Raw genomic sequence first — 21,150 nt, 5'->3', positions numbered from 1 at the left:
CGTGGGCGCCGCCCGGTCACGTGGGCGCCGCCGGGCCGGAAGTGGCGCTCGGCGCCTGCGTAGACCCCGCCACCGGGTGTGCGGGCCTCGGCTGCCCGCCATGGGCCGGAGGAGGGCGGCGCGGGGGTCGGGCGCCGGCGGAGGGCGCGCTCGCCGCCCCGCGGGCCGCTCTCTGGAGGCTTTCGCGGAGGACGTGGGAGCCGCGCTGCGCGGTGAGTGGGGCACGATCGGGGGCGGGGCCGGGGCGGAGGACCGGGGTGGGGGGCCGGGACCGAGGGCCAGGGTCGCAGGCGGGGCGGGGGCGGGGTCGAGGGCCGGAGGGGCGGGGTCTAGGGCTGGGGGCGGGGCCGGGGTCGCGGGTCGGGTCGGGGGCCGGGGTCGCGGGCCGGGTCGGGGTCTCGGGCTGGGGGCGGGATCGCGGGCCAGGTCAGGGGCCGGGGTCGCGTCGGGGGCCCGGGTCGCGGGCCGGGCCGGCCCTGCGAGCTGCCCCTGAGGCCTGGTACCCTCTGCGCTCCGGTGCAGCATCCGTGGAGCCAGAGGCGGCGGAGGAGGAAGGCGGCTCGGGCCCGGCGCGGCCACCCTGCCCACTGGCCATGTGGGAGCTGGGCCACTGCGACCCCCGGCGCTGCACTGGTCGCAAGCTGGCCCGCCTGGGCCTGGTGCGCTGCCTGCGCCTGGGCCAGAGGTTCGGCGGCCTCGTGCTCAGCCCCGTGGGCTCCCAGTACGTGTCCTGCGCCGACAGGTAGGAGCGGAGGGAGGGGGTGGAAGGATGTGGTTGGGTCCCTAGGGAACGCGGTTCCCCTCCAGAGCCTAGCCGACCTTTGCTCCTAACAGGCAGCTGGTGGCTCAGTGCGGGGTCGCTGTCATCGACTGCTCCTGGGCCCGACTGAATGAGACACCGTTTGGGAAGATGCGTGGGAGCCACTTGCGGCTGCTGCCGCACCTGGTAGCTGCCAACCCCGTGAACTATGGCCGGCCCTGCAAGCTGTCCTGCGTGGAGGCCTTTGCTGCCACCCTGTGCATCCTGGGTGAGCGCTGAGCCTGCTAGCAGGATGGCGCCGCACACAGCAGTGTGTTCTGTACTGGCCGTCCCCGGAGCAACCAGAGGGCATGTGGGATGGTCAAGGTGGGAAGGCCAGGGTTTCCGTCCCACTTGTCACCCCTCAGCTCGCCCTGAGAGAACCTAGGGTCCTAGTGGAGGCTCAGATAGGCGGCCCCATGAGACGTGGGTAGAGGGCCTCAGGGGATAGCGGAGGCGGGTGAGCAGGCTCACTGGACCGGAGGAGGGCGTCTCATGGGGAATTTCAGATGTCGGGACAGCTTTGGGGGTGCTGGGCGTGCACCCAGGATGAGAGAGGGATTGTCAGCATCCTTGGGTCTCCGCTTTCCTCACCGTCAGGCTTCTCAGACCTTGCTATCATTTTGCTGCGGAAGTTCAAGTGGGGCAAGGGCTTCTTGGACCTGAACCGCCAGCTCCTGGACAAGTATGCAGCCTGCAGTGGCCCGGAGGAGGTGCTGCAGGCAGAGCAGGAGTTCCTGGCCCACGCCAGGGAGCGCCCCGAGGAGGAGGAAATTGGTGAGGCCCGGCATGCACACAAGCCCCCTGGTTGGGAGCCAGGCCCCTCCAGGCACAGCACCTCCTGTGGAGAAGCCGGGGATATAGAAGGCTGGTCCTGCTCTGAGCTCACTCACAGGTCCTTTTCTCACGTGCCTTCTCTCTCCAGATCCTTTTGACGTGGATTCTGGGCGGGAGTTTGCAAACCCCAACAGGCCAGTGGCTGGCGCTCGGTAGGTCCTTGGGCTTCCCGGTCTTGAGACAGCTCAGACCCAGGGCTCTCTGCTGCCCCTGGCCTCAGCCCTTCCTGCAGATGGCGGGAGTGAGGAGGAGGGGCGGGTCCCTAAACACGACAAGGGTTTTGTGACTGGGAAAGGGAACGTGAACATCCCACTGGAGAGGAGAGCTGTTGGTTTTGAGAACACAGGGAATAGAAGAATCTGCCCTCAGGTGGGGGCTCCTGTGAGGGAGTGTGCCTGGGATGACCCCTTGGCGAACACACCTCTCCCTTCCAGGCTGCTCCCAGACAGTGGTGACAGCGACAGTGAGGATGAGTCCGAGGAGCGGGGACCTGATGCCGAGGACAGAGGAGAGAGCAGCAGCTGCCCCGAGGAGGAGGAGCAAGGGGCAGAGGCCGGGGTCCCCCCAGAAGTTTGGAAAGGAATCAAGAAACGGCAGAGAGACTGAAGTTTGCAGACACGTGTATTTCTTCACGACGGAGCAATAAGGAACTCAAGATACAGCAGGACTCGTGGGGACACAGACAGGCCTGGCAGCCTCAGCCCTCGTGGCACTGGACTCTATCCCCATGCTTCTGACACGGCTGTGCTCTGGGGCCTCCGAGCCCGCCCAGTGAAGCTGCAGGTCAAGGACATCCCGGTGTGAGCTTGTTTCTTTGCACTTGGCCAGGGAATTGGGGGAGGAGGGGACGACGCTCAGTCTCCAGTGAGGCAGGCCCTGCCTGGGGAGGGTCTGGACTGTGGGGGTGCCGGGCGTGGAGCAGGTCCTGCGCGGGCATGTGTGTGTGGACACAGAAGGAGAACACACTGGAGAGCTGCGTGGCCAGCACAGAGCTTACACTGACCCATCAACTTTGCGTCATGTTCCCAGCCTCACGGTGATGCCACGGGACCCTTTCTCAGGCTGAGGAGGTGGGGACCTATGCAGTTCTTAGTAAACATGTCTGTATACCCTCTGGTGAAGGCATCGGGGTGCCCACTTTCCCCCTCTGCCAGGGCCACTGGGAGCTGTTTCCTGCCAAAGCTTGTCCAGACTCAAACCCCACCTTCCTGGCTCTTGTCCTTATGGGCCCTGCCACACGCCCCAGCCCAGAAAGAGAATACAGAGCTTCCTCCAGGTGGGCTCTGTGCGGGGACACCAGGAACATTGGGGAATGGCCTGTTCTTTGCTGAGGAGAGGTTGCCATGTCTGTAACTGCAGGACCTCCAGCAGCATCCCTGGTCTCACTGTCAGGGCCACTAGCACTTCCTCCAGCCTGTGGTTCTGAGCTCCAAAAATGCCTCCAGACTTGGCCTAACGGCTCCTGGGGAGCAGAGCCACCCCGCTGACAGCCCTGCTCTAAGCCCCGTGCCCGCCTGCCAGGGGAGCCGATGGGGAAGCTCACCTGGTGGCCGGGCGTGCTCTGCTCTGCATCCAGGGGGACAGCTGCTGGCCAGGCCCCACCGAGTGAGCCCCCAGACCCAGAGTGGGGGTGCTGCTGGTAGCAAGGGGTTCACGGTACACACCACGCAGACACAGCCAGGGCAGAAAGGAGCTGGAGGGCCAGCCACAGCATGCACATGACATGGCGGGGTCGGGGAAGGAGCCCTGCCTGCGCAGAGCTGCCCGCAGGGCAGGATGGGGGCAGCTCGGGGGCTCAGGAGGCCTCAGGGGTCCGCCTCCATGCACTTCTCCAGCTCCTTGAGTCTCTTGACAAACTCCTGCGCCTCCTTGCTGCTGCGGCCCTCCAGCATCCTCAGCGCGGACCTCACTGTGGGCAGGAGGGGCAGGGCTAGGGTGAAACCGCACCCCATCAAACCCACCACCCCCCGGACCCTCACTCACCCTGGGCTCTGGGCCGCCGCAGTTGCAGGGTAACAGGTTGCCTGGCCCTCGTGCTCCCTCCCACCTGGGGCCGCGTGATGCCACCAATACTGCCCAGGCCGAGGGCTGCCTCCCCTGCGAAGTCGTTGGTGGACAGCCAGTCATGGTCCATGACCGTGAACAGCACGCAGGCGCCGCGGCGGCGGCACGCCTCTGCTGGCACAGAGCTGCAGGCAAAGGGCAGTCACTTGGAGCCCTGCGCCCCCCTCGGGCGCGTGGACGGGCTGATGGGGGGACACTCACAAGTAGAAGAGCTCGTCATACACGGGGTGCAGCGTCCGGCTCTTGACCTGCGTCCTCTGGCTGCGGACCAGCGGGAAGAGGTGTGGCGGGCCCAGCTCCACGATCACGAAGGGGTCGCTCAGGCCTGAGGGGCACAACCGCGAGCAGCTCATGAGCACTCACCCAGCAGTGCGGCGCGGGTCCCCGTCGGCATCACAGCCCCTCACCATTGGCGTCCAGGGCGGGCAGGTCCGCCGCGTGCAGCACCTCCACCACCAGCCTCTGCTCTGCTGCCTCGTAGTGGCAGCGGACGCTCAGGCGCCCGAACCGGTTCTGCTCCAGCGACCTCTGTGGAAGGGCTCAGGCTGGTGACCCGGGGCTTGGGGACTCTGGGGGAGAGGCCACGTGCCGGCCTGGGCACCGTACCTGCTTGAGCTTGTCCAGGTAGTACTGCTCGATGCACTCGCGGGTGGAGCACTGGTGCAGGCGCAGCTCCTCCTCCAGTCTCTGCGGAGCCCACCGGGTGCTGAACACAGGCCCCCAGCTGCACGCCACCCGCTCCCTCCCCCGGGCCAGGCCTCACCTTGTAGCTTCCGTCCCTCAGGCTCTCCAGGGGCAGACCCTGCCCCTCAGCGTGGAAAAAATTCACCAGGGCCTGGGGCAGGGCAAGGAGGGAGAGATGTCAAAGGCAGGGCGGGGCTGGGGCTAGCGGGCTGGGCAGGTGCACTTGGGTGCCACACCTCAGGAGCCCGGGAGCTGGGGGAGAGGCCAGTGCCCGGGGCCAGGTGACTGTACTGACAGGCGGCTGGCAGAGTGGAAGTGCTGGGCTGCTGGAACCCCAGGGGAGCGGCTCAGGCGGGAGGGCCCGGCCACGCAGGGCAGTGGGGACAGGCAGCTCGGGGAGCTCGGGGCCGGGCCGAGGTGCAGTGGGGGCTCCTCATGCAGCCCTACCTCCAGCGTGAAGTGGAAGCGGCCGTAGAAGTCGGCGGAGACATCGAGGTTGGCGCCCAGTGCCTGCAGGATGGTCTGCAGGAGCAGCTCCCAGAGGGCCTCCAGCACCCTGGAAGGGACGCCAGGCATGTGTGGCTGGCCCCCAGGCCGCACCCTCCCCCCACCCCGTGGCCTACCTGCTTAGGTTCTCCTTCACCAGCGAGGCATTCAGCAGGGCCAGCTTCTCGTCCAGGTACTTCAGGAGCGGGGCCACGGCCTGCGGGCAGCGTCCTCAGCCACACAGTCCCCGGGGCCCCCACACCGCCACCCGCGGCACCCCAGCCCTCAGCCGGCCAGGCACCCACCTCCTCATTCTGGATGGAGTCGGGCGACAGGCTGATGTGCTGCACATACTTCCTGATGTCGGCCACCATCTGCGGAGGGCAGCGCTCAGCACTGGGGGCGGCGCCAGGGCAGCCCGGTAACCTCCCGCCCGCCGCCCACCTTGGAGGTCAGGTGCGCTGTCACGGTGTGGACCTCCTGCTGCAGGTCCTCATCCAGGGCCTGCGTACAGCTGAGCAAAGGGCGTGGGAGGCCGCCCTCCAGTGCCGAGGGCGCCTCCGGCCACGCCAGCCCCCGCAGCACTTGCCCCGCGGCCTTGCGGAGGAGCTCCACGTTGTTGAGGACCACACAGAGCTGGGGAGGCGTGCAGGTGTGGGCGGGCGGTGCCACTGGCCTCACCGGCCCCGCCCCGGCCTCCTGCCCACCGGCCTGCTCACCGGCTCGCTCACTGCCTCGCCTGCGGGCCCAGGCTGAGTGTCCACCTTCTTCCGCAAGAGCTCAGTGTAGAAGAGGGTGGCCTCGCACAGGTCCTAGAGGGGACACAAGTGCTTTGGACCTGTGGGCTGTAGCCCCTGGTCCTGCTGCCCCTCCAGACTCCTGTCTCCTCCCAGACTGTGCTCCCCAACCCACAGCGACACACCTGGCTGAGCTGGGTCCCCAGCGCCTGGGCCTGCACAGGGTCTGGCCATGCCAGGCGGGCCCACAGCTCCTGGATGTGACTGAAGCAGAGGCTAGCAGTGGCTGCGGAGCTGCTGTGCTTAGAGGAGACATCCATGGGCTCCAGCTAAGGCGAGAGGAGGCCTGGTTGCAGGATAGCCCTGGCTGAGCCCGGCACCCTCGGGCCTGGGTGCTCACTCACTGTGTCCACATCCACAGCTCCCTGAAGTCTCCACCTGGACTGGTCTCGCAGCACCTGCAGCCAGAGCTTCACGGCGGGCAGGAAGGGGGCATGGATGCCGGCCAGAGCAAGGGAGCGGCTGTCACTGCAGCAGGAAGCCCGTCAGAGCTCGCCCTGACCCAAACACCTTGAGCCAGCGTGTCCCGGTTCCCGGCCTAAAGGGGCAGCTGGAGAGCCTCCCTCAAGGGGCCCTCGGGATCCCGTCCCAGAGACCTCCTAGAGGAGGCTGCAGGACAGCTGGGGCAGGGGGACAAGCAGGAGTGGGGACAGGTCTGGGGGCAGATAAAGAAAGGAGACTGACGGGGGCGGGGTGGGGAGAGGACAGGTTGCCGCAGGGCACCCACCGGCCGGGGATGCTGCTCCAGAAGCGCTGAATGTCTGCCAGGGTCAGGTACAGCTCGAAGAGCCCCGAGGCCACCTCCAGGCTCATCTTGGGGCTCAGCTCCTCTGTCAGCACCCATGCCTCCTCGGCCACCTGCTCAGGATGGTGGATTCAGGCTGCCAGCGTCAGGGGGAGACCCAGGCAGTTCTTCCCCGCTCCCCCTCCTCACCAGACGCTCCAGCTGCCGGAAGGTGAGGGTGAAGAAGTCGATCTCCGCGATGCTGCAGGAACAAATTCCACAGACCTGCTCGCCCCACCCGTGACCTGACGGCACCACCGACGGGTCAGGGCAGGAACGGCAGCAAGCGCCCTGGGCCCCACCTGTGGAAGAGGCTGGCGTAGATGCCGTAGCAGGCCTGCAGGTCCTCGTAGACGGCGTCAGCCAGCTCCACCAGGCCGGCGAGGCGCTGGGGCCCTGGCTGCGAGGAAGGCCCGGGTCACACTGACCTTCCGGTCTGCAGCCATGTGCGATCCCCTGCTCCCCCTGCAGCCATGCCCTCCCTGAGCGGCACCTGCTCGTGAGGACTTTTGGTGTTCAGGAGCCTGTCATACCACTCGCGGTTGCCTCTCTGCAAGACAAACCAGCGAGGCCGCGCGGTGGGTGTGGGAGGCCAACAGGGTAGCAGGTGCTAGAGCTGGCCCAGAGCGGGGCCAGGGTGGGGGCGGCACCTGGCCCACACCTGCCAGCACGCACCTTCAGAGCAGCAGCGATGTCCATGTTCAGCTCTGCCTCAAAGGGACAGATTTCGAAGGACAGCTGGAAGACCTGCATCTTGCTGAGACACCTGCACAGGGGCCACCCGCTGACCGTGGGCCGCCCGCCTGGTCCCCCCACCCCGGGCACCGCCGGCTACACCCACTTCAGCAGCAGCTCCAGGCGGTAGACAGCGGTGCTGTTGGTGGCTGGGAAGTAGTCTCGGAGCTGGCCCAGCAGCTGCAGCCCAAACTCGCAGAAGGCAGAGAAGCTGTCAGCCAGGCTCTTCTCCTGCGGACACCCGGCGTCAGAGCTGACCCTCACCGCCCTCCCCACGGGGTGCGGGGAGGGAGGCTCCCGCAGCCATCTGCGGGCCTGGCCCTGCTACTTTCTCCCACACACAGCCTCAGGGCCTTTGCACCACTGGTCCCCCCCAGCCAGCGCCCACTCCCTGGGTCCCTCCTCCAAGTGCAGGCCACGACCTCCGCCTCCTGGGATCCCAGCACATGCCCTATCTCAGCATAGGCCGCGCAGCCCACGACACCGGGACCCTGCCCTGTGTGCCCACCGACTCACCCTCCAGGAAGCGCACTTCCAGCCAGCCCGGGCGAGCTCACCTGCTCTTGGGGCAGGGAGGACGCCTCCTCCCAGTGTGCCTGCATGTCCTCCAGCAGCCCCAGCAGGTAGCCGTAGTCCAGCGTGCAGGTCTGATGGTGACGGCTGCTCACCTCCCAGTGCCTGTGAGAGCCAGCCCCGCCCACGGTCAGGCGCGGTTGGGGCGGGGACCCCCTTGTGCCCTCGGGCCATCCCCTCCCGGCGCCGCCCCCAGCACCGCCCCCGCTCATGCCTCCTCCACTCAAAGCACCCCTTCCCTGCCCGCCCCTCTGCCCCGCCCACCGCAGGCCACGCCCCTCCCCGCCAGCTCCGCCTCCTCTCAGCTGCTGCCACTCACGGCCCCGCCCCTCCCGCCCGCGCTCGCCGTCCCGTGCCCCGCCCCTCGCCGCGAGGCCCCGCCCACTCACAGCACCGCCAGCTGCAGCGCAGACAGGTTGTTCTGCGCGCCGTGGAGGCAGAGCACGGTGGCCGCGGGCCCGCTGAGCTCTCCGCGCCAGCTGCTTGAGTTGCGCTGGAGGCGGGAGGGGGGGGGGCGGCGTGGGTGGAGGGAGGAGCCGCCATGCCCTCCCGCCCGCGTGCCCAGCCTCCCCGGCTCTCCCCCACCCCCCAGGCGCCAGGTCACCACCCCGGTCCCGAGGGTGCGGCTACCTCCTCGGGTCGGTGCTCGAACTGCAGCAGCCGGCCGAGCAGCAGCATGTAGGACAGGAAGCCTGAGCGCCCGCGCCGGCTCATGGCCGTGTCCCTCTGGAATGCAGGCCCGCCCATCAACAGCCCTGCCCCAGCCCCCGGCAGGGGTGCGGCGGCCCAAGGGCAGGGGACCCCACAGCTCCCCACCTGTGTGGTGATCAGTTTGAGGACCAGCTGGCAGTCTCCCTGCACCCGGGAGGCGCTGGAGCGCGGTTCCAGCTTGAACCAGCGGTCTTCACCCGCCACGGGCACCTCCTGAGGGGAGGGGGTTCATACTGGCAGTCCCTCCCCCGCCCAGACTCTCTGTGGGACCAAGGAGACCACACAGACTTCTGCTTCCCACCCCGCCCGCAGCACACAGTCGGCCGTTGGGCGGGGTGGGGGGGTGCCTGGACACAGGAGGCCCCAGGAGGCCGGTCCTTCCCTGACCCCTGAGCACACAGCCCCACCCGGCCCAGGAAGGATGGGGGATGCCTGGGGCACAGGACCTAGCCACCAGGGGCATCCCCACAGGGTGAGCGCTCTGTGACTGCAGCCCTGGCCCCCACTCACCCGGATGGGTATGTTGAGACACCCCAGGAAGTCATCCGTGTGGTCGTCCGTGGGTCCTGCTGTCCCGTTGGCACGGGCCGACTTGACAATCTGTTTGAAATACCTGGGCGAAGCAGTGGGTTCCCACCTATGGTCCCTGGGGAGCCACCACCGGCTGGCCCATGTGGCCAAGCTGCAGGCACGGTGTCTGGGGGACACAAGGGTCCCACCGTCATACCTGCTCATGCCCTTCAGGCCGATGACTTCGTTCAGCTTCCTGCACGCTTCCACCAGGGACACATCATCATCATGGTCCCTGGGGGGCAGGGGGCAAACCTGGCTTGTGTGGAGCCTGGCTGGGCCCCGAATGTCCCCTCTCACCCCCACCCCCACCCCCCAGACCAGGTGCACCCACACCCTCGGCCCTGCAGGGCCCAGGGGCCTATACCAGATGTCCAGGTGTAGCTGGTCCATGCTCACATCCTCGATCTCACTGTAAGGAAAACAGATTGATAGCCAGAGGGGCCGGACGCTGCCCGGGGCTCGGGGAGGGGCCATTTCGGGAGCTGCAGGAAAGGGTCCATGAGCTCCAGCTGTGAGACAGGCTGCCTGGATTTGAAGCCCGACTGTGGCCACCGGGCCCAGCGCCTCTCTGAGGCTGTTCTGTCCTCTAGAAAGTGGTTCTGTGACCAGCCCCGCTTGGTTGGCTGGGCCAGGCTCTGACACCAGGTACGTCCTGGCGCAGCACGCAGCCCCCTGCCCCCACCCCGCCCCCATCTGGAAGAGGGGTCTTACAAGAGGAAGTTCTCCTTCCACACAGGGTTCAGGGTGCTGCTCTTGACCTCGGTGACCTGGATGCACTTGGCCAGCAGGGGCCCTCCCCGCTTGCTGCCTTTGCGGAAGCTGAAGCGCTGCTCCTTGTGTGAACCCGGCTCCCGGGGGGCGCCCGAGGCCGGCAGGATGCCCAACATGCAGTATGGGTCACTGAAGCCTGAGACATGGTGGGTGGCTCAGCGCCTGGCCCCAGGCCTCCCCGGCCCTCCACAGCCACCAGACCTGGGCACAGCCAAACTCCGGGCTGGTCCCCACTCACCATTGGGGTCTTTGGCCAGCAGGTTCTTGGCACGCACGACGGAGACTTTCAGGGCGTATGTGGGGGCCTGTGGACAGAGGGTGCCGAGGGGCCTCTTGGGGGAGGCTCCGAGTGGCCATGCCCTGGCCCCGCCGTGTCCTCTCCACCGGGCTGGCCGGCACCTGCCTGCACTGGGCGGCAGCCTCACCTTGGCCTTCTTCACACGCTCAATGGCCTCAGCGTGCTCCTCGGGGCTGGTACCAAACACCTGCGGACGGCGGACCAGTGTGAGGGCCCAGGTGCCCCCAGAGCGGGGCTGGCCAATGTCCGGGAGCCTCACAGAGCACAGGAAACACATGGGGGGGCAGGGGAAAGAAATACTCGCCCGTGGGTCAGTTTGTCCTTTGTACCCTTCCCTGTGTGTCCATGTGTCTGTCCCTCGCTCTATCCTTCTGGGCACACCTGTCAGCCTATGTGTGTGCCTGCCTGTGCACACCCGTGTGTGGGCATGGGTGTGCCCATGGCGGGGCCGACCTGTGTTATTTGGGTGATGGTGACGTCACCAGACAGAGAGGAAAGGGTTGGGACGACAGCGGTCTCTGCTCCCCAGAGCAGGGCGGGGCCAGGCCAGCAGGGAGGGTGGAGCAGTGGGGCTCACCTGCTGCAGGTAGCCCAGTAGGGTCTCCTGGTCATCCACCTGGTCGGGGCCCATGGTCCCCGCGCGGTAAAGCACTGTGTACAAGGCTTCCTCGTACAGCATCTCCACCTGTGAGGGGGGGCGGGGGGAGCACACTCTGGGTCCCAGCCACCCCACCCCTGTGTCCCTCAGCCCTGGGCCCTGAGGGGCTCTCAGAGGGGTCCAGGCTCTCCTGCATCCCAGCCCCCACTGGCAGAGTCCAGTCCCAGCATCGACCTTTGCACCTGCCGGGCCCTCCATGGGTTCGACCCCTGACTTCTGCTCCTTACTCGCTTCTAGGGCCCCTGGCCCTCTCACCCCTGCCACCTTTGCTGTGCACCTGTCCCCAGAACCCAGGCCTGGCACACAGTAGGCACTCACAGACTCTCTGTGGGGCCAGACCCCGGGCCCCCTTACCTCCTCCTGGGTTAGGACTCTCAGGCCACGGTTGGGGTCCACAGGCTCGGCAGGGGCTGGTGCCCCACTGCGCAACAGGACCTGCGAGGGGCACTCGGGTGAGGGCCTCCTTCAGGGAGGACTCCAGGGAGGGAGGGAGCCTAGTGTGAGGGCTGGAGGCCGGCTGTCCAGGGGAGTGGCGGAAGGCTGAGCTCTGAGCTGCCCTCACCTCGGGGCACGGCAGGCCCTGTCGGCCTTCCCCCTTCTTGAGGATGAGGCGCATCTGAGCGAAGAACTCCACGCCATCACCGGGTTTCCTGCAGGGACAGGCCAGGCTGAGGTCAGGGAACCCCGTCACTCACAGCACGCGCCTGCCCCCTGGCCAGGACCAGCCCCCGCACGCACACCTTGAGGCGATTGCCTGGGCCTCCTCCATCTGGGGATGGTGCCCTCCCACCGGGCCTGGGGCTCAGACCCCCCCAGGCTCCCCTGGGGGGCCGTGCTGGGGCAGCAGGAGAGGGGTGCAGTGAGAGAAAGGAGGCTGGGTACACGTGACGGCACCGGTCAGGCATGGGGCACCCACCAAGCCCCTGCGGCATGCTCCTGGGGGTCGGTGCCGGTGCTCCCTGGCTCTCCCTCGGGCCTCCGCCGGAAGGATGGGCACACCTGCACCTGCCTGAGCACGCTGCTCTTGATCTCCAGCAACGTCGTCATGGTGGGGACCTGTAGGCAGAGCGCACGCTGTGGCCCCTGGGTGCCCCCCCGCCGAGCTGTGCTGCCGTGCCGTCCCCGGTCACCACATGTGCTGCACATCCAGCAATGACAGAATCAGCTGGGAGCCCACAGCAGCGGGGTCCTGGCAGCCGGGCACAGCCTCCCGACTGCGCTGCCCGTGGAGCAGGAGGGCACATCTGCAGGGATGGGGGCCGCTGGGTACACCTGAGCGGGGGTGGTGGGGGGGCCTGGAGCTCAGTCCCCAGGCTGGATGGCACTGGGCACCCAGGGGGCCACGGGCACTCATGCTGCTGACCTGGGGCTGGTCCCTTGGTCTAAGTCTTCACGACCCATCTACACAATGGGGCATCCTTGCAGGGTCGTTTTGGGGACGAGACGGGGATGAGAGAGGTGACGGTACAGTCCAGTCTGCGCTCCATCACTGGGAGCTGCTGGATCCCGCTGCGCCCAGGGCCACACTCCCCCCTGCCACCCAGCCAGGACTGGGACCCCTGGCTGTGCCACAGCAGGTGCCTGTGTCTCCTGGGGGCTTTGCTAAGGGGACAGAGTCGTGGGGGAGTGGTGCCCGGGTCACCCAGCCTGTATGGTCCCTTCTGGAGCCAGGGCAGGCAAAGCTCTCCCCGGGACCCCGGAGTCCTTGTCCTGCAGAGGAGCTGGGGCAAGAAGAGGCCACTGTGCCTGGGGCCTGCCTGGGGACCCCAGGACCCTGAGTGGCCAGCACGGAGGGTCGCTGGGGGTCCTTGCCCACCAAGCACATTCAGGGGCAACGCCCCATCCTCTCTCCTGGGCCCACCTTGCAGAGAAGAGCACACTCCCTGTAGTCAGTAGAAATGAAAATGTGCTGCAAATCCTGCCCCTTCAAGAAGTTTGGGGTGCAGGGCCACCACTCCGTCTCCCTCCCCGTCTGTGAAACTGCCCCACGTCGCCATGGAAACCGAGCCACAGTGGTGTCCTTGCGGCAGGGACAGAGCAGGGCCTTGTCGGGGGGCCTCCTGAGGCCAGCTCAGGCCTGGCCCCTCTGCTCCGTGCAAACGGGCGTGGACTGCATGACTGCAGCCCGGGGAGGAGCTGAGCCGGTGACCTCAGGGGAGCCTCTCCAAGGAATGGGGGACAGCCCATGGGACTGCCCTGAGGAATGTCACTGCCCAGTCTCTCCTGGCCCTGCCCACCTGCACCAGGGAGGAAGGCCAGCTCCCCGTTATGCCTGCACACCTCCGGGGGGCCTCGGGGTCCCTTGCAGACCCCAGGAGGAAGGGCGGGAGACAGCTAAGCTGCTGGGAGCCGTTCTCCTCATGGCACTGCCCGGCCCAGGCACCCATCGCTCCACTGGGTCGGGCAACACCTGTGCCTCCCCCAAAGCCCCAGGGTGGTCTCCCTGCGCCCCCGTTGGAAGCCATCAGGGCTGACCCCCTCGCCACGCTGACTTTGCCACTCGGTGCCCACCCCTTGGCCGCCCTGCCCCAGGCTTGGCAGCCAGCCTCCGGCGTACAGGACATGTCACCCTCCCCAGGTGTACCACAGGGCCTTTGGACTGGCCGCCCTGGCCCCCTCAGCGGTGCTCACTTGCCCATCATGGAGGGTACCTCTAGGCCAGGCACAGCCCGCGCAGGGGACATCGTTTCACTTGACGGTGTAGGAAATGGGGACTTGGCTGGATCCAACTGTACCTGCCCCGGATCTCACGGGGAAGTCGGCAGGGGCAGAGCCAGGTTAGACCCAGGCTGTGCCCACTGTCCACGGACCATGCCCGCAGCCTGCAGGTCTCCCAGTTGTCTGTCTGTCTTTCAGTGGCCCTGGGGCTGCCATCCCTGCTCTGTTCCCCCGACCAGCTCAGGCCACCCCACAGACAGCACCTGGTTCCTGACGCTCCAACTTTAGCCCCGGGGAATGGTGGGCTCAGAGGGGCTCACCTGACCAGACCCAAGAGCTGGGGACAGATGGGCAGCTGGCTCACACCCTGAAACGAGGCCCCGCCTCCCTCAGACTGGCCACTGCCTGCCCCTGGGAGCCTCCCTGCAAAGATGGGGGGTGTGCGGAGGGGGGCGCCGCAGGTGGCCAGGTAGGCCTAGAAGCTGTCGCCCCTACCGTCAGCAGTGAGGTTCCAGGGGGCCGGGCATCAGGCCCCCCTTCCCTTCTCTAGCTGTGGGGAGGAGGCTGCTACCCCCGCGGCCCCCTAAAGCCAGGGGAGCAGCCACTGCTTGAGCTGTTGCCAGGGCAACCGCCAATTGCGTTGGCTGAGTGACAGGGGCTACAGGGGCTCACGGTCCCAGAGACAAACATGACGCAGGAGCAAGCGGCCTGAGCCGCAGAGATGGGGTGGCTGTGAGAATAAAATGCTCAAGACAGAGGGGGAGCCACCTCCCAGAAAGGGGGTACTGCTGTTCATGTCACCCACAAGGAGAAACTGAGGCCCCGGGCTTTGGAGCTTACTCAAGGCCACAGAGCCAGCAGGTGGCCGGGGATGGAGGCGGCCTCTGACGCCGGCGTCCAAGCTCTGGGTCCTGGCACCTCCTGAGTTCTGGAGTCCAGGCGCCCCCCACCCCACAGAGCTCCCTCCCTCAGCCTGCTGACTGGACGGGGGTGGGGCGCAAGTGGCATCTGGGCACAGGTGTCGGAGAGGTGGCTCATCCCGGGGTGCCCAGACACTCCTCTCGTTTCCCTGGAAACCCTCCACTGCTTGGCTACTGATATTTCTGCACCCACGGCCTGGGTGCTGGGAACCCACCGGCACCTGACCCAGAGCCGCACCAGCAGCGGGTGCGCGGCTGACCTCCAGGAAGCACGTGCTGGCGGCAGGGGCCCTCTGTCGGCAGGGGCCCTCTGTCCGAGGGATGGGCCCCAAGGGAACTCCCCGGTCCCCGTCCCTCCTGGGCCTGGGCAGCGGCGCAGAGCAAGAGGCGCCCGCATCCTTGTTCACGCTTGGCCACCAGGCCCAGAACCGCAGCTCCCATTTGTCCAGAGAGCAAAGTGAGGCTGGCCAAGGAGCTTCGGCCACCCTGGCACTGGGGCTGAGCCAAGATGAACAGGTCCACCCCGTCCCTTGGCTGTCCCCAAGGTTCAGGGTGAATGGGAAGTGGCAATTCTGCAGAGTGGATATCGGGGTTGCATTTCACACCGGGGGGGCTGGGGTAACCTGCCTGGAGCCGGGGCTCTAAGCCTCGGTGTCTCCTGCTGGCCCACCTGGGGCTGAGCTGGCCCCACAGCAGGTGGATCTGGGGGCAGCTGGACTGAGCTGCTGGGGCCACCCGCATGGTGAATAAACACCTTGCTGATGAGCACCTCAGAGCACAGCTCCCTTCTTACCAAAATGTGGTACCTGGCGACTTGGGGGGAGGGGTCCACTGGTGCTCCCCCGTGTGTGGAGGCGGAGCGGCAGGATGTCTGGTCCACGTGTGGGTCCCCAGGTCACCCTCTTGGCCATCTCTCCCCTGCCCAGTCCCCTCCGCCCCCCTTCACTTCCTGCAGCTCCGATCCCCATGAGTCCCTAGACAGTGCTCCCCAGCAAGGAACGCAGCAGCCGCAGCAGCGTGCATTACAAATGCTGCTCCCCGAGATCCAGTGGGAGCCTGGTCCCTGGGGAGGGCCTGGGAATGCGCATTTTAAGCAGCTCGACACTTGGACCTAAAGCCCTAGACGGTCGCCTGGGACGCAGTGTAAAGCGCTGCCCAGATGCTTCTAGAAGGAACGCATGAGGAGCGAGCCCTCCGCCCCACGTTCCTCCCGGGCTCCCCAGGGTCTCTACTCACCTGTCTCCACCGCGACGTCCCTCCCTCCCGGTGCTGCCCGCGGGAGCCCGGCCCTGCGCCCGTCTAGGCCTTTCCCTCCCCGGTGAGCCGTGTCCCGCGGGCGGATTGGAAGTGGGGCGAGTGCGCACGGTTTTACCTGCAGGGATGTGGTGGAGACGAGGGCCCCGGGGCGGGAGGGACGCGGCGCGGGGGCATCTCCCCGCCCCAGCGGGCAGCTCGGAGTCTCGGCCCGACCGCCCTGCGGGCTCCGCGGGGAGGAGGCGCCGGTCGGGGGGCGTCCAGCCGCCCCGACCCTCCGGGCGCGCGCCGGCCTCAGTTTCCCCGGAGCCGAGGGCGCGTCTTCCCCTCCCCCGCCGCCCTCCTCCTGGGGAGCCTCCCCGCGCCCCTCGGGGTCCCCCATGGCAGGCGCCGGACTGGGGCCGTCGGGACCCGCGCACTCACCGTGGTGGGGCCGGGGGCGCGGGGCCCGGGGCTCGGCGACTCGGCGCTCCGCACCTGCTCCGGCGACGCCCCGCACCGCGCTCGGCTGCTGCGCCGAAGCCTGGGCGCCGGGGGCGGGGCCTGGCCGCGAGCCCCTCCCCACCTCTCCCCTCCCGCCCCGCCCCTCCCCCCGCCCCTCCCGCAACACCCGGGGGCGCCGAGCCCCGAGCGGGTCCCGCAGGGTCAGGGCCCCGGTCCCCGCTCCGGGCCCTCGAGAAGCCCAAGTCGCTGACGCCCAGCAGGGCCCGCCGGCCCTCGGGCAGACGCTTCTGGAAGGGCTGACCCGGCCTCCCGGCCTCCTGGGTCCACTATCCCCCGGGGCGAGGGGTGCGGCGGGCATCGCCCCAGGACGCCCCGCGTCCCCCGACCCCAGGCCTGGGCGCCCCCCCGCCCGCTGCGCTCCCCAGCACCCCTCCCTCCACGCCTCTGACACGCGAGCCCTGTCCACCTCCCTGTCCACCCGAGAGCTCGGGGAAGCACCTCGCTGCGCCGGCGCCGGCCTGCTGCTTCCAGAAGTCGGGGCAGGGGCCGCCATCTGCATCAACAAGGGGCTCCTGGTGGTGCTGGGGGGCCTGGGAGAGACGGGGAGCGGGGTCTGCTGTCCAAGGTGGCCTGGGTCTCCACACCGGCCTTACCTTGGCCCATCCGGCGGGCCGTCAGAGTACCTGGTACTTAGGGGATCCACCGATTTGGGACATGTTTAGTCCACGGGACCTCACCTCCACTGGTGGGCCTTGTCGGGGTGGGACACGGTAAGACGGGCCCAGTCCAGGACGGTCACTGGGGGGAGGCCAGGGCAGGGCGGGGGGGGGGGGGTGCAGGAGGAACAGGGCTCAGGGGGAGGTGCCCGCTATCCCTATCCCTATCCCGCTGTGGAGAGTGGGGGTGGGTGGGGAGGGCGTGGCCATGGCTCTCGGTCAGTGGGGACCCCGCGCCTCCCCCATCACCCCCGGATGGGGCCACCACCCGCGTCATCTCCTGGGCCCAGCCCTACACGTGTCCAGGCCGCCCTGCGCCCATCTGTCCCGGGGGAGACACAGAACTACGGGGTGGAGGGAGACAGCCCTGCGGGGTGGATTCTCCTTCCAGAAGCTCTGCCTCCAGGCCCTGCTTCCATCCTGGCCCTGCACAGGCGGACAAACGTGGAGGCAGGAGGACAGGCGCCGCCCCGGGCAGGAGAGAAGCAGGGGATGGGACACCAGCGACCCCTTGGCTTCCTTCTGCACAGGACAGGAGTCAGGAGTCCCCAGGCACTGGCGGGTCCTGAGCCGGGGCCTCCAGAGCCCTCGGGCCCCACACCCCTGCCCTCCTTCCTCAGGTTCCGCCAACCTGTTGGAACAAACACCCGCCTCGTTGCCATGGTGATCATAATGGCTTTGGGGTGATGAGATCCTGCAGCTGCTATAAACAGGAAGTTAGGAGGGGCAGCTGTGCGCACCCGCACCGCATCCCATGCCCTTTGGGGAGCGGGGGCAGGGGCCAGCCGCACGGAGCCAGTGGCCCTCGCACTGGGATCCGTTGCACCCCCCCACCCTCTCTTACAGATAAGGAAACAGGCCCTTCCAGGGCCACACGGCAACTGGCTGGGTTCCAAGCCCTGCCCTGAACCTCAGTTTCCCCAGGAAAAGATCCCCAGGCCCTCCATCCACAAAGGGCTCCTGGGGAGCGAGGGCTGGGCCCTGCTTGGCCAGGCCCGTGTCACACCCTCTGCCGCCCTTCTGTTGGTGAAGTGGTCACAGCAGGAACGTGTACCCGTCGGCGAGGGTGGGGCCCAGGCAGGAGCTCACGCCCTCTAGGTCCACGCGGGATGGGCCTGTGGCCACGACTGGCCCCGGGGTCTCAGCTCCTGCCCGCAGATGGGGGGTGAGCCCACAGTAGGAGGGAGGTGGGGGGGGGCAATGTGGAGCACCCACGTGTCACAGCAGGAGTTAGGGCACAGGACCCCTCACCCAGAGGGGTCAGGATGGGCCGGGCTGGTGAGGGCGTGGGTTCACACCCCCTGGGCTTTGGGCAGGCAAGGGGAGTGGTGTCCCCTCCTTAGGGGAGCAGGGGTGGCCAGGTGGGAGGGGTTCTGGCCCCTCACCTGAAACGCTCACTTCTGGGGCGATGTCCAGGAAGCCCACTGGGGTCCTGTCCAGGAGAACACCCCAAGAGGACAGCACGGAGGTGCGGACATCCCCGTAAGGCCACACCAACCCTTGAAAGCCACTCGGGGCACTGGGCCGACTCCACGAGTGGAGTGCACAGCTCTTGATCTTGGAGTTGCAGGTTTGAGCCCCACGTTGGGGGCAGAGATTACTTAAAAAAAATCTTGGGGTGCCTGGGGGTCCATCAGAGAAGCCTCTGCCTTTGGCTCATGTCGTAATGTCAGGGTCCTCGGATTGAGCCCCGTGTCGGGCTCCCTGCTCAGCGGGGTTCTGTGTCTCCCTCTCCTCATGCTCTCTCTCTCTCAAGTCAATAAATAAAACCTTAAAAAAACCTTAAATAGGGCAGCCCAGGTGGCCGGATGGCTCAGCGGTTTCAGCCGCCTTCAGCCCAGGCCTGACCCCGGAGACCCGAGATCCAGTCCCGTGTTGGGCTTCCTGCGTGGGGCCTGCTGCTCCCTCTGCCTGTGTCTCTGCCTCTCTCTCTCATGAATAAACAAATAAAATCTAAAAAAAAAAAAAACCTTGAATAAATGAGGATGGCTGACCTCGTGTCCTCTGGTGGCAGCCCCTGGAATTGCAGGCAAAGCCCCTCAGGGTCAGCAGCCCCCCCCCCCCCCCCCCCCCCCCCGCACCTGGGCACCTGTCAGAGGTGTGAAGAGGGGGCATGGCCAGGGCGCCTGCCAGGGCAGGGCTGCAGGAATCTGTCCCACTGCCTGTGGCATCCTGGGTGGTTCCGCCCGCAGCAGGGGTGGCCAGGTGGGAGGGCTCTGGCCCCTCACCTGAAACACTCGCTTCTGGGGCGATGTCCAGGAAGCCCACTGGGGTCCTGTCGCCAACACCTGCACGGGTGAAGCCTGCACCGAGCCAGGGAGGTCTTGGGCCTCAGGCCCGGGGGGCCCTGTAGGGTTGAGGTTTAAGTAGGGGCTGGGGGCGGGGAGCCGGGCCACACAGGGCTTCAGGGCTGCGGGCGGGGTGCAGGGCAGGGGTGCAGGGCCGCCTCCCAGCAAGGCCCCTCCGGACGCGACCCAGCGACGCAGCCATCTTCCCGCCCCACAGCCTAAGCCCAGCCGGGCCCCGTTGATGGGGCCACAGCGACGGGACGCCCCAGACTCAGCCCCGGGGCGGCTGGGGACGGACTGCGGACCAGCATCTCCCAGGCCCCTCCCTGCTGGAGCAGGCTCAGACCGGTTCGAGCCGGCCCAGGTCCGCGCTCCGCCTGGCCCTCCAACCCGCAGCTCGTCGTCATGGCAACCTCAACATGGAGGCTCCGGGCTGCGGAGGCTGCGCCCTGCGGGGGACGCGTGGGGGGTGGCTTGGGCTTGGGCGGGCCGGGGGGCTCCTGGGACCCTCGGCCATGCGCCCGGCTCTCCCAGGGCCCCCGGGCCAGGCCCGAGCCGCAGCCAGGCCCCGCCATCAGGGCCCGAGCCGGGGAGTCACCTGTACCCCGGCGCTGCGAGAACCTCGTCGTCCGCCCCCGAGGAGGCCCCTTCCAGGGGTCAAGGGCAGCACGGGTCTGGGTGATGCCGGGGCCGACTCGGTGGCACTGGCGTGTGCCTGGTCCCCGGGGACTGCAGGGGGCATCCCACCCTGCTGCAGGGTCCCCCCCGCTCCCCCCCCTGGTCCCCGCGGGTCTGACAGCAGGGGGGTGGCCTGCGTGGGGTGGGCCGGACAGCAAAAAGACACACCCTGCAGGCGGCAGTTTGTGGAAACGTTTTTAATCAGAGAATTCTTAGATACAGTGGTTAATGTACTGCCCACAACTCCTTTCTAACCATCAGGCGCCTCATGCTGGGAACACACTCTCTTCCTGCACACCACACGGGATGGCACTTCCCATACTCCTGTTACAAGAGTCACATCTTTGTCAAGCCAAGGACTGTGGCACAAATGGACGTTTCGTTAGTCGAAATCATGACAATTTGCTAGAAACATCGATTACTTTAGAATGCTTTAACTAGAAAATATATTGAATTTCCATATATATTACCCATATACATGTGCAGCTGTTACTATGTGTAGCTCAGTTGTTACAAAATAAGACATTCTGGGAGAGGCTGCAAACACACAAGCCAGGAGTCCCCGGAAGGCCCTCTGCGGCAGAAACAAATCGCCGTCACCAAACGTTCAGCTCAGCTAAACATGCAGCCGAGCGGGTGAGCAAAAGGCACTGGAAGCTCCGGGCCCCGCAAGTCCTGTGGCTGAGGCGCCGCGGGGGCCGCCTCCACGTCCACTGCCACGTCCACCGCCGTCCTGCCGCCGGGCTGCGTCCAGGGGCCCTTCCCGCCCGGGGAGGGGGCTGCCCGCGGTGATGGGCGGGGGCAGGCCCAGCCCCTGCGGCTTGTCCCTGTCTCTGTCTCCGAGTCGGGCCCGCGCCGCGCCCGAGGCTGAGGGGACCCAGGTGCATTTCCCACCAGGCTGGCGTCGACTCCGGGAAGCTGTGCAGTGGGCTCAGGTTTCGGGGTGCTTTCCGAGGAGCACAGCCCCGCCGGCAGCCCGGGCAAAGAGTCCTCGAAAGCGCCTGTGCATGGTGGCCTGAGATGGGCCTCCAGGCATCCGGGTGCTGGGCCCCCCGCGCCCAGGGCAGCTGCAGGCCCCGAGGCAGGCTCCGGCCGCGCCAGGAGCCAGGGGAGCCGCTTGCGCACGGTCCTCCCCGGGCTGGTCCGGCCCGCGCCAGCTTTAGGAGGCTCCGGTGCCAGGTGCAACCTGACTGCAGGGGCTCTGTGCGCAGCCTGAAGGCCCGGGCTGGGGGGCCGGCGCTGGACACGGGTGGCCGACCTCGCTACAGCACTATTTACAGAGGCCCCGGCGGAGCGCCACGTGGGTCCGGGCACCGTGGGGCACGGCAGCGAGCTGTGCTCCACGGGCCTGCAGCCGCGGGGGGACCAGGCACCGAGATGCCACCTCCTCACGCTCTTAATGACGATAATGCAACAAAAACC

General features: G+C 67.4%; 2 protein-coding genes across 7 annotated transcripts; one reads left to right on the top strand and one right to left on the bottom strand.

The window, feature by feature from the left end:
* Positions 1 to 54: 54 nt before the first annotated feature.
* TSR3 (TSR3 ribosome maturation factor) lies at positions 55 to 2,429 on the top strand. Its single transcript, XM_077906067.1, has 6 exons — positions 55 to 212; positions 523 to 742; positions 835 to 1,028; positions 1,400 to 1,576; positions 1,725 to 1,788; positions 2,071 to 2,429. The coding sequence occupies exons 1-6, from the start codon at positions 101 to 103 to the stop codon at positions 2,240 to 2,242; spliced, it is 939 nt and encodes a 312-aa protein (XP_077762193.1). The 5' UTR covers positions 55 to 100; the 3' UTR covers positions 2,243 to 2,429.
* On the bottom strand, positions 2,240 to 16,863 carry BAIAP3 (BAI1 associated protein 3). 6 transcript variants are annotated; one of them, XM_077906063.1, is made up of 35 exons: positions 16,545 to 16,863; positions 11,687 to 11,826; positions 11,333 to 11,420; positions 11,125 to 11,205; positions 10,690 to 10,797; positions 10,240 to 10,299; positions 10,053 to 10,119; positions 9,755 to 9,950; positions 9,408 to 9,452; positions 9,198 to 9,275; positions 8,981 to 9,083; positions 8,576 to 8,683; positions 8,390 to 8,485; positions 8,149 to 8,252; positions 7,744 to 7,864; positions 7,293 to 7,417; positions 7,127 to 7,217; positions 6,945 to 7,001; positions 6,754 to 6,851; positions 6,602 to 6,653; positions 6,395 to 6,525; positions 6,012 to 6,135; positions 5,793 to 5,936; positions 5,590 to 5,682; positions 5,315 to 5,506; positions 5,176 to 5,244; positions 5,008 to 5,087; positions 4,832 to 4,940; positions 4,464 to 4,535; positions 4,307 to 4,387; positions 4,108 to 4,228; positions 3,902 to 4,025; positions 3,620 to 3,825; positions 3,180 to 3,545; positions 2,240 to 2,413 (listed from the first exon to the last, which is right to left on the bottom strand). In XM_077906063.1, the coding sequence occupies exons 2-34, from the start codon at positions 11,815 to 11,817 to the stop codon at positions 3,442 to 3,444; spliced, it is 3,459 nt and encodes a 1,152-aa protein (XP_077762189.1). In that variant the 5' UTR covers positions 11,818 to 11,826; positions 16,545 to 16,863; the 3' UTR covers positions 2,240 to 2,413; positions 3,180 to 3,441. The 6 variants fall into 6 exon arrangements, with proteins under 6 accessions (XP_077762189.1, XP_077762187.1, XP_077762188.1 ...); XM_077906061.1 differs by lacking the exon at positions 16,545 to 16,863 and adding an exon at positions 16,026 to 16,144; XM_077906062.1 differs by lacking the exon at positions 16,545 to 16,863 and adding an exon at positions 15,585 to 15,761.
* Positions 16,864 to 21,150: the final 4,287 nt, after the last annotated feature.

The sequence above is a fragment of the Canis aureus genome, chromosome 8 (genome assembly GCF_053574225.1).
Source record: "Canis aureus isolate CA01 chromosome 8, VMU_Caureus_v.1.0, whole genome shotgun sequence".
Classification (NCBI taxonomy): domain Eukaryota; kingdom Metazoa; phylum Chordata; class Mammalia; order Carnivora; family Canidae; genus Canis; species Canis aureus.
Note: the sequence above shows the minus strand (reverse complement) of the source record. Positions and strands in the feature narration are given on the sequence as shown.